Source organism: Schistocerca nitens, chromosome 4 (genome assembly GCF_023898315.1).
Source record: "Schistocerca nitens isolate TAMUIC-IGC-003100 chromosome 4, iqSchNite1.1, whole genome shotgun sequence".
Classification (NCBI taxonomy): Eukaryota; Metazoa; Arthropoda; class Insecta; order Orthoptera; family Acrididae; genus Schistocerca; species Schistocerca nitens.
The window spans coordinates 279400008-279412832 of NC_064617.1; the positions used below are offsets into that span (position 1 = coordinate 279400008).

General features: G+C 44.2%; 1 protein-coding gene across 1 annotated transcript in view; it reads left to right on the top strand.

The window, feature by feature from the left end:
* Positions 1-205: 205 nt before the first annotated feature.
* The window catches only part of LOC126251485 (ecdysone-induced protein 75B), a 511809-nt gene continuing 499189 nt past the window's right edge, over positions 206-12825 (top strand). Inside the window, exon 1 of the mRNA XM_049951935.1 lies at positions 206-465. Within this exon, the coding sequence (XP_049807892.1) occupies positions 342-465 (124 nt within the window). The 5' untranslated portion in view covers positions 206-341. The remainder of the gene's footprint in view (positions 466-12825) is intronic.

Genomic DNA, 12825 nt, shown 5'->3' on the forward strand with positions numbered 1-12825 from the left:
GCCCGCGGGTTCAGGAGCCGCGTTCAAGGACAAGGCCAGCGGCGCGCCGAGCGCGCCCGAGCGCCGCCGGAAGTAGCCGAGCGGCGGCGGCGCGCGCGCCCGGGTCACGCCAGTGGCCGCCTGCCCGCCGCGCCGGCCGCCCGCCTCACATCCGTGCGAAGGTCGCATGCGACAGCAGCAGCAGCATGTTGTGTGCCGCTACCGGAGCGCCGCCAGACTTCCGCGGCGCCTCGCCCGTCGTGTCGTCGTCCACGTGCTCCCCGCCCGCCGCCGCCCCCGTCGTCGTCCAGCCCCCGCCGCCCCCGCTGCCCGCCTCCGTCGTCATCACGCCCGCCTCCGCGATGCGCCCGCCACCTCCGCCTCCACCGCCGCCCCCGGTGCCGGCGTCGTCGTCGCACCACCACAAGGCGTCGCACCGCGATAAGGGCGGCCACGAAGAGCCGTCGAGCTCGATCCCGGACCTAGGTGAGTCGCGACGCACTTTCGCCGCCGTCGCCACCTGTCAGCGCCCGTGGCCTTAACCCCGTTCCGCTCGCATCGCATCGGCCGCTGACGGCAAAAGTGACGCGCCACGTAACACCCCTGCCCAGTGCCGTGCCGCTGGTCGTAGAAATCTGGCACTGCGCGGAACATTTTCACTTGCGATGTATTTAGCTACTGCATGTCTATATCGACGTAATCCTTTTCGTTTTATAGTTTCTCCGTGCTCGCAGCATTATAAAAGTCGTTATGTTATTTCGCTATATATATTTACAAAACTACACACGACTCGCCGTTGCTAAGTTACTATGAAAATAGCGTATCGGCATCGCGTATCATCTTCAGGTACTCATGCGTCATTAGTACCTGATAAGACATGTGTTTCGTAAATGCAGACATTTACAAGTGGCCAAGTGTTACCCCTAGTGCCCGTGTGTTATTAAATCCACTCTGCGTGACACGCAAGCATTTGAAGCCCAACGTTTCGTGTAGACTACTGGGTTTATAACATACGTCCATCATGAAGATGGAAAAAACGAATCGTACCAAAATTGTTCTTGAAAAAAAAAAAAAAGGTGACTATACCAGAAAGTGTGTGTGGTTTTGTAAATATCATAACGCAGCTGTACACAACAACAAATTTCGTAGCCAAATGCTTAAATCCAGATTTATTGTGTATTTTTTTAATTCCGCGTAGCAGGGCGTAAATAGTTGGTCCCACAGTCGTGTATCTTAAATAGTTTTTTTATATGTTTCTAATTTTTACATGATTTCCACCGTGACCTTCTCTTCAAAATAAAAGTGTCATGCAAATACGCTGCTCTATAGCTATGTAGTGACATTACAACAATTATGGTTGTTACGAGAAGAGGTAAACTTATGAACATACTCCTTGACAACAGGAATAAAACAGTGAATATTCAAAGATACGAGAAACTGTGAACTAATAGCAGATATATAGGTCGCACTGCGGATATGTGCAAGAGAACGAAACTGTCCATAACGTCAGTTTGTGTTTTTCATAATCATTATCTGCTCCTCTGAACTTTTCCAAGTTGTGAAAAATAGAGGAAAGAACATACTTGTTATATTTATCGCAGGGTGATCTAAATTGTCAATAGGGGTGCTAATCCGTCACGGCTCTCCCTGCCGTAATATTAAGACTTGTCTACAAAGTATTTCCGAAAGGCATGCCACTAACTCAGCAAGTCGTCTCAAGCAACAAGCAGTTTGGCTTACTACAAAGTTTCTTCTTCGTTTCCATTTTTTTCATGTGTGGTATCCAGTGACAACTAAGAGTAGACTTCTAGGGAAACAAATCAGTTTCTCATGACGTATTCAAATCTGTCAGGGCCGCAGTGAATCGAGTGTTTATTAGATTTAAGTACTTCGTCTCGAATGTTCGACAAGCACCGAAAACGCAGCGGTGGTTCTTTCGCACTAGAACAATATTCTGAGTATGCTGAAGTTGAAGTAAAAATTAGAAGGAAATGAGCTACACACTTTACAGCGTTACGGCAAAACATATGGCGTTCATATGTAGTTATTGAACTAGCGCGAGCATGATGAGTTGGATACCCGGTGCAGACACCGAATAACAGCTGCGATTCTATAGAAGACAGCTGCGGCAGTTTTTTCCGTCTCGCGTGACTTTCTTTTGATTATTTGGAGATTTAAGGTCGCGCCGTATCTCCTTGGCACTGACTGATAAGCGAGCGCGAACGAAAATATTTCGGCCAACTTTCACTGTCTGGGGCACGTGTTACGTGATCGAAGGCGCTTCACTTTTGCCGTCTTTTCTTTTGTTTATAAACTTACAGATGCAGCATTTCGTGACCATTCTTATATTAATCTTATCGTTATGGATGTGGATATTGGTACTTCACAGCTTGTGCTCACAGGAAACTGCCTATGTGAAATGGATATTAGTTCAATTTTATCGGTTTGCGCATTCTGCAAACACACTCTGCGAGTCTGTAATTGCTACATACCTAAGTCCGCCTGCCGAATGGATTAATTTATATCGTACGATATCGAGAAAGAGTAGTCTAATCGCATATCTGACTGCGACTGAATTGTATTCGTGGCTATTGGTTGTCCCAGACACGCTGCAAGAAATACTCGAAGGATTTTTCGTTTTTCATGTTTTATATCTTTTTTTAACAACTCCCATGATTTCTGGGAATGATAATCTAATTTAGGAAGTACCGACATGCTGTATAAAAGGGTGGTGCCAAATATTCACGAGTATTAAGTATAGTTTGAATTTCGCAGTGCTTAACATTGTAATAGAGAAGTTGGTAAGACTGTGGGCTCGTATTCGCGAGGAGAAAGTCGATTGTTTAATACCTATCGCAAGTTGACACTTTTCGCAGTCCAGCAAGGTTATTGGTAGACGTGCAGCTGTGCTTCAAGAGTAGCAACTCTTACCTTCATTAGAATGCAGGGTTTCTCGGGGTATTTCATAGGTAGGCTATCAGTTGATTATCAATGTCGTCTGAATTTTTTCCATAAGTTTCCTGCACGCTATCTTCTGTTTGAATATGATGAGCAGCAAATGCGCCGAAACGTTGCTTCAAGATGACTCTGTTTCTTGCCTGATTATCTGAAATTGTTTCATCAATTCCATCAAAGAAACATTTTACGACCTTCTCAACGTCAGAGTTCTCAGTGCTCAGTAGGTAGCATGAATTTTTATACTTGTTGCTGATTTCCCTTCCAGTACAACGCTAGACTCTGTCAATATGCATGGTTTTCTGTCCGTTAGGATTTAGTTTATGAAGGTAAGCAAAATCAAAATGTTGGGAAGCCCTCTATAGCCCTAAACAGATCCAAGGCGGCTTCCTTGCAAAAGGTTCAAGTTTTTTTCCGAGATTTCTGTTCTTATACAGCTCCTTAGCCTAAACCAACTTATTCCACTTCGTAAATGAAGCATTTGGAAGTTTTTTAGTCTAAGGCTGGTGGATCTGATTATGTTGGCGCAGTGGATGCGTTTTCGGGAGAAGCCCTGTTGAAACCCCAGTCTGGCCATCACAGCACAATATTTCCAGGTGTATATAAAACAATTCATGGTATGATTCCTGAAGTTTACCCGGCGTAACGAGTATACCATGAATTTTCGGGATTGCAGCTGGTTGACGCCAACATCTTGCCACCATACTTTGTCCGACAAGCACTCAGCTATCTTCAGGCGAGCGTTTCACACTGGAGATTGCTGGTTCAGAGTCGCATGCGCATAGGTTACCACTGCATGGGTGCCCATTAAGAACACGACAAAGTCCCTCATGAAGCGGTAATCTGTACTACGTGCACCAGCGATCTCCAGTGTGGAAACTGAGCGGGGTCGCGCAGAAGTTAGCACACTGGACTCGCATTCGGGAAGACGACAGTTCAGACACACGTCCGGCCATCCTGATTTAGGTTTTCCGTGATTTCCCTAAATCGCTTCAGGCAAATTCCTGGATGGTTCCTTCAAAAGGACACGACCGCTTTCCTTCTCCATCCCTCCCTAATCCGAGCTTGTGCTCCGTCTCTAATGACCTCGTTGTCGATGGGACGTTAAACACCAATCTCCTCCTCCAACCAGTGTGAAGCACTAGCTTGACGATAGCTCAATGGTTGTCAGCCGAAGTATCGTGGGAAGATGACGACATCATCCCGCTGTAATGACGAAACTTCATAGACTGCAGTTCATTGTAGCTGCCAGATATTTCATTTAACAAGCCATGGCTGTTTTTTCCTCAGCTTCTCCAAGTGAATTGGTAACCCATTTCTAATTACTTCGGCGTCGACAAACGTTTAACTGTAATTTTCATTTCTTCCCTTTCAGGTCTCTGAGCTTCCTCCTCCGAGCGTTGTAGGCGGTTTACCTGATGACAGTGAGGTCCATAGAGACCTGTTGACCAGAATAGAGCGAAATTTACTAAAATGGATACACCTGCAGGGCATCAGTCCATTATTTCCATTAAACAGCCTGGGCATCTGGAAGGGTTGGCGGGTGCTGAAGAGGCTTCACATCCTGTGAAACTTGAGATTTTCAGATGTTCAAACATAAAATGTTCAAACAACTTACAGGAATAGAGCCAGGTGACTTCTTCGACAACCGTCCGAAACGTTGCTTCAAGATGACTCAGTTTCTTGCCTGATAATCCGAAATTATTTCATCAGTTCCATCAGAGAAACGATGTACAACCTTCTCAATGTCAGAGTTCTCAGTGCTCAGTAGGTACCATGAATTTTTATACTTGTTCATGACAGGGTCTCTACACGTAGAGACCCTGTCATTTTGAAAGCACAAGCGTTACTAAATGGGATTGTGCAAGAGAATTTAAAACCTCGGTATGGAGGGCGTATGTCGAAAGACAACACTCACATCCACGTACCTTAAGCACAGGCTCCTCCACACAACCAAAGATGACCAACGTTATAGTGAATATTAATTACCAACAGGTGAAGTAGCATTAACGTTTGTCCCTTTTTGTTTGACTAGACAGTGCAGGACTCCAAGCAGAATTTAAGCAAAAATCTCCATTTGCCAATTCAGTCTCAGCTGCTTCTTTATTCACACTACCCCAGTAGCTGGAAATGCATGCCAGCTAGTTATATTTCGTAGGACGACTGGTGCCAAGGCGACGTTCTGCAATAGCACATCTGCTCGGCTGTTGTATGTGTGTGCGACGCTTATGCTCAGTACATTGGTCTTCCCGATCTTGATGGTCTGGCCAGAATATGATATGTCACAGGTACAAGGGATGTGACGGACGCCCTACTTACACAAATCGAGATAAATTTTCCTGAGATACGATCGGTTTTATTGGAGATGCTAACTGCTTGGATTAAAACGGCTGGAGAATTTAATGCCATCTCGTTATTTTCATGACTCAACAAATTCACAGTTGGTAGATAGCGTTACGCGCGTCTTGTCAGTTTTTCTCTATAAGCATTGCGACGAAAGGTGACTTCGAACTGACAAACTTTCACGGTCTGAAATGGCGTTGGCCCCATCAACCAACGTATGAAGTACCCCTTCACGCCGAGCTGGAGTGTGACAGCTATCAACCTGGAGATACAATTTAATGTGGGTTGGTTTTCTATAAAAGGCATGGCGTCTCGTACCATCAAGCTTCCTCATGACCAACACATGAGAATGACAGGGTGTGCACCTGTTGAAGTATCGGCAGTTTGGGGAGGAGGAAGGGGGTATGTGCCGAATCGCCTGGCTATGGCACACTAGGAGTACCAGGGCTGTTTCCTCCGCAGTCATGCTGCCTTGCATATTGGCGGTGGCCGGCTTGAGCCAACTGGCGACTGGAACGTCGGTTCGGCGCCGGGCAGTGCGCCCTTCGGCAGCTGGCGCCCTTGGCAACGACAGTGCTCACGTAACCGCACAGCTCGCCATTCACATTTCACGGCCGAGTCGCCTCGCGCCTTCCGCGCGTCGCTGGCCAAACGACCCACTGCTGTTCCTATGGGCCTTTCTGGAGCTCATCTAGGCCTCTGTTCCACAAGTACAGCCACACCGTCATCTTCCAGCCTATCTGCTACGGTGCACATGTAACCTCATAAAGTTGGATTGCAATAAAGGAGAACAATGTGATAAAGAGCAACCTCATCCTCCTGATTCATTTACATCCACATATATGATTCCGCTGCCTCTACCGAGGGTTTTATGCAACCCACAACACCTTCAAAAGGAAAAAATGAATAGGATCTTTTTGTAGGAAATTTAATGTAGTTAAATTTTGTACAGGGATACGTTTTCGCTGGAGGCCACGGCTTTCGAGTTATTGAAGACAAACGCGTTCTAAAGTCACTTTTGCACGTCTTTCTTGAATAATTCTAAAACTAAGGCCTCTAGCGGAAACGTATCCCAGTACGAAATTTAACTACATTAAATTTCCTACAAAATCGTCCCGTCATTTTTCTGTAGGAATAACAGTTCGTATGTAGCAAGTGAGAGAACATGAAAATCTTGCACATGGTATATGAAGGTGTTGCAGGTTGCGTAACGCTCATCGGTAGGGGTAGCTGACTCACCCTTTATACTCCGCAAGTTACTGAACAGCACATGGTTGAGCTAAGTCATTATCGATATTGACGGGCTTCTCGTCTATTCCAAACGACTACCAAATGAGGAGAAAATTACTGTCTACATGCTTCAGGTCACGCCCTGATCTCTCTTAATCCTGACCCACCTTCCGTGTGTGAGATATACAGGGTGGGCAAAATTTAACTGGTCCGGAAAATATTTGCAATAATAACGACGCGGTTGATCCTTTTTAATGAACATAAAAGAAGACACTGGAAATGGTCCCATTTTGCCACTAACTTTTGGGTTGCACTCTTTGCTAGAGGTTTTTTCAAAAGGCTTCCAGTCCCAAGCACTGGCGGAAACAGTTCTGCACACGTTTTCCGCGAATTGTGCTTCGCATGATATTCGACAATGAAAACGTGCTGTTTTTTTCGCGAGCACAATTTTGTGTTGCATTCAGCCGGTCACTAAGCACATTTACTCCTCTCATTCATTCAAGCGTAGTGACGAAGCGAAGTACTCTCGGCAGAGCGTGCGGGAGACGCGCAGACTGATGCATCGAAATCAAGGTTTCTATCAATTTCTGCGATGGGCAGTTCTCCAGTTCATTAAAAAGGGTCCGTTCTGCACCAGTATTATAAATATTTAATGGACAGTTTTATTTCCCCCACCCTGTACAATTGTACTAAAATTAGGGTGTGCCTAGCTCACAAGTCCATTCAGAACAGTTTATGCATTGTTGCACAGTAAGTTATTTGACAAGCACTCACATACCATCTCCATCTTTTAAAATCCAACTTAAACATCTGAACTCTTATCTCGATCACGCCAATCAGTAGACGATTCAGATCCTATCAGGTAGTCTTGCTTTACAGATTAATTCTTACAGCACTCAGCCACTGTTAATAACGCTGTTTGATAGGAAAAAGTAGCGTCATTCCCTGGTTCCTCCTTACACGACTCTGGCCGTTGTGACCGAACGTTTCTAGGCGCTTCAGTCCGGAACCGCGCTGCTGCTACGCTCGCAGGTTCGAATCCTGCCTCGGGCATGGATGTGTGTGATGTCCTTAGGTTAGTTAGGTTTAAGTAGTTCTAAGTTCTAGGGGACTGATGACCTCAGATGTTAAGTCCCATAGTGCTCAGAGCCATTTGAACCTTACACGACTGTTCACTTTTTACTGAACAGTGATCTCAGATGAGTTTTCAGTTTTCCAAGTGTATCTCTGAGCTGATTCGAGAAAAGCAATGGAATAATGTAGAAAGTAAAAAAATATCCTTTGCTTTTCTTCTTAATGCGGTATTAAAAATACGATTTGTATATATTTTAGCAATATCGAACTAAGAAAGAGCGCCAGCCCTTCAAACATGTTGAAGGCAGCCGTTACCAAGTTGTGTTCTTGTTCAGCCGCGAACTTCAGGCTGTAAAGAACGGTAAGAGGTAACACATGTTACGTCTCCCGTAACAGTTCATAAAATTCTCTAGGGTAATGTGCGATTTCAGTCCCACGATGTGTCAGTAACAAAAGAAAAAATGTAGCAACTGCTAAGCCCACGCTTGAGTACCGTTCGTTCCGCGAATGCACCGAGAATATTGCGGATCAAAGAGCTACGCACGTTAAAATTGTGTGAAAGACTGTAGAACCGTTAAATACAGACGCAAAACACATTTAACTGCGAATTCGGGGTCAATTCTGATCCAGCGATATGTTGTGGTGAATACAAAATCGAACCTTATGCTTTGAGAAAATTATAAAGACGGTACGTTTGAAGTTAGTTCGCAGGCTCCGAAATTGTAACTGCTCTGTTCCAATCAAATTTCGTTTAATTCAGACCGTCTGTCATCGGTCCGAGGATTTCTAGACTGGCAAAACCTGCTACGTAGATCTGAAAGACAAAACTACTTGTGAGGGAGGGGGGGGGGGGGGAGTGGGTGGGGGAGGGGGGGATTGTTAGGTCAGCCGTACATCAGGTAACTGTTCTGGGCCCGTGTAGAGTCACAATATTCATAAACGACTTTTTCGGTAGCTCTTCGCTATTATGTACAGGCGGCGTCGTTCTTAGAGAGGTAGTGCCGCATCAAAATTCTTGTGAAATCCAAGAAGCGTGGGTGGCAGGCAACCCTCAGTACAACATCAGAAAGAGGTGAAACATCTGGAAACAATGAAGTTCAACTGTACATATGGCTATTCAGATGTACGTTTTCCGTGATTTTCCCAAATAACACAGTTCTTCTCGAAATGTCACAGTTGCTTTCTCGCCCCAACCTACATCCGACCTTGTATTCCGTCCATACTGAACTTTTTCTCGATGGTGAGTTAAACACTAACTTCCTTTCTGTTAAACTTGATAAACCCAACACGAGGAACACAAAAACTCGGAGACATCCGTTATTATTTGAATACGAAACAAAACATTTCCATAAAAAATATCTGTTGTTCTTCAGTTCAAGCAAATATAGGAAACGTGTAGCGCCGAAGCTCCAAGGTCTATTTCAGAAGATTCTGGAAAGCTATCTGCGGGAGACGTTAGCGCCCGGGTTCCCGGGTTCGATTCCCGGCGGGGTCAGGGATTTTCTCTGCCTCGTGATGACTGGGTGTTGTGTGATGTCCTTAGGTTAGTTAGGTTTAAGTAGTTCTAAGTTCTAGGGGACTGACGACCATAGATGTTAAGTCCCATAGTGAGTGCTCAGAGCCATTTGAACCATTTTTTGGCGACGTTATTCATACATTTTCCACTGACGATTTGAAGGACACATCAGCCTATCATCCTCATGAAGCCCGAAAGACTCGAGAAGAATAGGAGTTTACAAGCAGATCAGCCTGATTCGTGATTCATAGTCTCGGCTGCAGAACGATTTTTTAACATTGTTTAATATACTTGAAGGACACATCAGCCTATCATCCTCATGAAGCCCGAAAGACTCGAGAAGAATAGGAGTTTACAAGCAGATCAGCCTGATTCGTGATTCATAGTCTCGGCTGCAGAACGATTTTTTAACATTGTTTAATATACTTGGAGACATCAGAAAGTCCTCACAGGAGCCAGTGCGCCTTCCAAACTTCCATTCTAAGAATTATTTTTAGAAGCTCAGGAGCAGTCTCTACATACATGTGATACAAGGACCACTAAGACGAAACTAGAACCGTTATAACCAATATGGAAACGTACGTGAAATCGTTTACTGAATGTGCTGTATATCTAGAGAATAATGAACAGGGAAAAGTGAAACAAATACCAGGTCCCCTTCGCTAGACACCGAATGGTGATATAGGAGCGGTGGAGCTGTATCGACGTCGAAAGGAGCGATGCCTTTAATAATAGCCAAAAAAAATTTTTCAGTTTTTTCTGCATTGGTAATAATTTATCACTATGACGGAAACAAAACGTTATCCTTCTCCTTCCCTTCCTTAACTCATCATTTTTATTTTATTTTCCTCTGGCACATGAAACGAGAAGCACAATGTAACCTTTTTTCTGTGTGTGTTTCCAAGAATTTCCTTTACGATTGTCGTTTGATTAGATGATGCAGAATGTTTCCAGGATTTGCATAGGTTATGGGTCACCGTACTTCGCCAGCAGGATAACAGCAGAAGGAAATCGGTAGTCTCCCAGCAGTCCAGTTAGTAACTACTCAGGTGTTCGCGTGTCGCAGCCTCGCTCTTGAAACGAACACACGACAAGCCTTGCAACCAGTCTACGAGTCTGCTTTCCACCTGTAACAAAGCAAAAGCAGAAACGTCGGGCTCTCGTTTTGTACGGCTTGTTTTTTAAAACGCGCCATTTCATACCCTGTAACGACTACAACACCAGGACATACTTTCCTACTTAGAGGATGCTACTTGATGATTAGGAAGTCAATACACCTCCATCTTATGATTCAGTTTGGATGCCTCTCTCGTAAGTAGTACATGCTGCACAAACAGTCCACAAGAAGAACTTAACACATGTTGCACAATTCCGTGACAGATCACACATCGTTCTCCATTTATGTTGACGGTCTTCACTTCGTAACAGCTGCATTACGAGAAATCATAATAACTAAAAATAAACGGGTAATGCATTTAATTAGATACCAAAAACCTTGGGGCAGTGGGTAAGCTGAATTTGTTCGGAAGCGGGGAAGAGCAGAATTTCCACATTCTGAGCTCTGTAAAAAGACAGTTGAAGGACTATGGTAAAGCCATATTGCCCACCGTGGCGTAACATTGGCTACGTGGTACCTTATTGCAGTGGCATTCAAACAACACTAGGATCATGTTCACGTTTCAGATAGAACAGTCTTCTTACAGCATATCGTTGACCGCGACAGACTTCTCAATGCCGAGTTGCCGACTCCTTGCAGAAGAAAAGTCATCTAAAGCTTGGCAGCGGGTAAGTGGTACACGTGAAGCCGTTGCAACCGGATGAAACCGCTTACCACACGGCAAAGCGGTTACGTGCGTCTTCGTGAACTTGACCGCCTGAAATTTCTCAGCTCAGTAAAAGTGCAGACCGCGGGATTCTTCTCCACCAGCATCAATTTTCAGATAGGACATTACAGTGTTGACTGATCTGAAAAATACAGAATTTACGGGCCTTACAGGGATCACCGGCCTCACTACAGAGGAACACTTTCGTGATGGCGTGGTTACGAGAATCTGCCTATTGGTCCATGAAATCTTCCGTTCTAATAGAAAACTGCGAGGGGCCATGTAAGCTATTACGGGAAATATTTTGATTACGTTATGTTATACGCTATAGAATAAAGTACACTGCTGATACAGGCTCATTAAACGAAAAGCCACTCTAAAAATGACTTACATTTTCAGTCATTATTTGACCGGCGCGCTGGATTAGCCGAGCGGTCTGGGGCGCTGCAGTCATGGACTGTGCGGCTGGTCCCGGCGGAGGTTCGAGTCCTGCCTCGGGCATGGGTGTGTGTGTTTGTCCTTAGGATAATTTAGGTTAGGTAGTGTGTATGCTTAGGGACTGATGACTTTAGCAGTTAAGTCCCATAAGATTTCACACACATTTTTTTCATTATTTGACTCTTAGCCGAAAGGAAAGCAGGTAAGCAAACGACGCCGGCTGTACATAATTAATTCGCTGTAAAGTAAACTTATGTATCTACGGACTAATGGCTGGATGTAGGTGTCACTAAGGGAGGCCAACAATGCAGATAACAAAAAATGCCATTTCCTAAGACTTCAACAAATTATCTAGACTCATATTTGGGATGACCGATATCCAATCATTCAGATTTAGGATTGTCAAGATTTCCCTAGATCGCTTAAGGTAAGTACCAGGATGGTTAATTTGAAAAGGACCATGTGTGCTCCACTATCTCTATTGATTTGTCATCGACTGTCCGTTTAATCCTAATCTTCCTTCCTTCCGCCAAATTATAAGAAAATTAAAATAGTGGTCATTTTAGAGGCTGGCGCGGAATAGTGGAACCCAAAGAATCCAATCATTACACTTCTGGTAGCCACTTTGTAAACCATGAATGATAATGATAAACCCTACAAACGTTTGACAGGAAAGGAACTTTCTACAAAAAAAGTATATTTTAAACCAACAATAGGTGTTTTTGAAGTAATGAAATTTGCTGTGCCCATAGCAATATTGCTGTTATACTGTTCAAAAAGAATATAGACAATTGTATGCAAACTTGTCACTTTTAATCATCCGTAGCATTCTGATTACATGCTTTCAGAACTTATAAAATGAACTGGACAATAAAATCGACTTTCAGAAAGAAAGCATGACAAATAAGTAACATGGCGTGCTCTCGCTCTCTGTTAATTTCAAAGTATTCTTCATACATTTGTCAAGGAAATTCGGTCCATAAACGTTACATACTCGGTTGTTAACTACAAGAACAGATGTTTATTTAAAACATCGATGTAAGTGACCTTTAATTCACGACGAATTTGTCGGCTATAGTGATATTTCATTTTCTTAGTGTTCCCGAGTTGATTCAGATCACAGATTTAACAGAGTTTTGACTTAGTAAACTTATTTGGTTCATTCCAGTTGCCACGTGTATCACAATGAATTTGGAATTACACAGAACATGCTGGACGCTATCAGACATTGCGTTATCTGGTTGCTTCCCAACTGTCTATCGCGATACTCACACATATGAATTTTGAACACAAGGACACTCGTCAGAATTGTCATCTAGTATTCTGCACTACAAGCGCAGTCTAATTTGACAATCCGTGCAGGAAATAATGGGAGCGACTGCGCCTTATGCACCGCTCCCAGCATCCCTCGCGCCGTGTGTCAAGTTGGATTACGCGTGTAGCATCCAATATCTGCTCTGTTGTGAT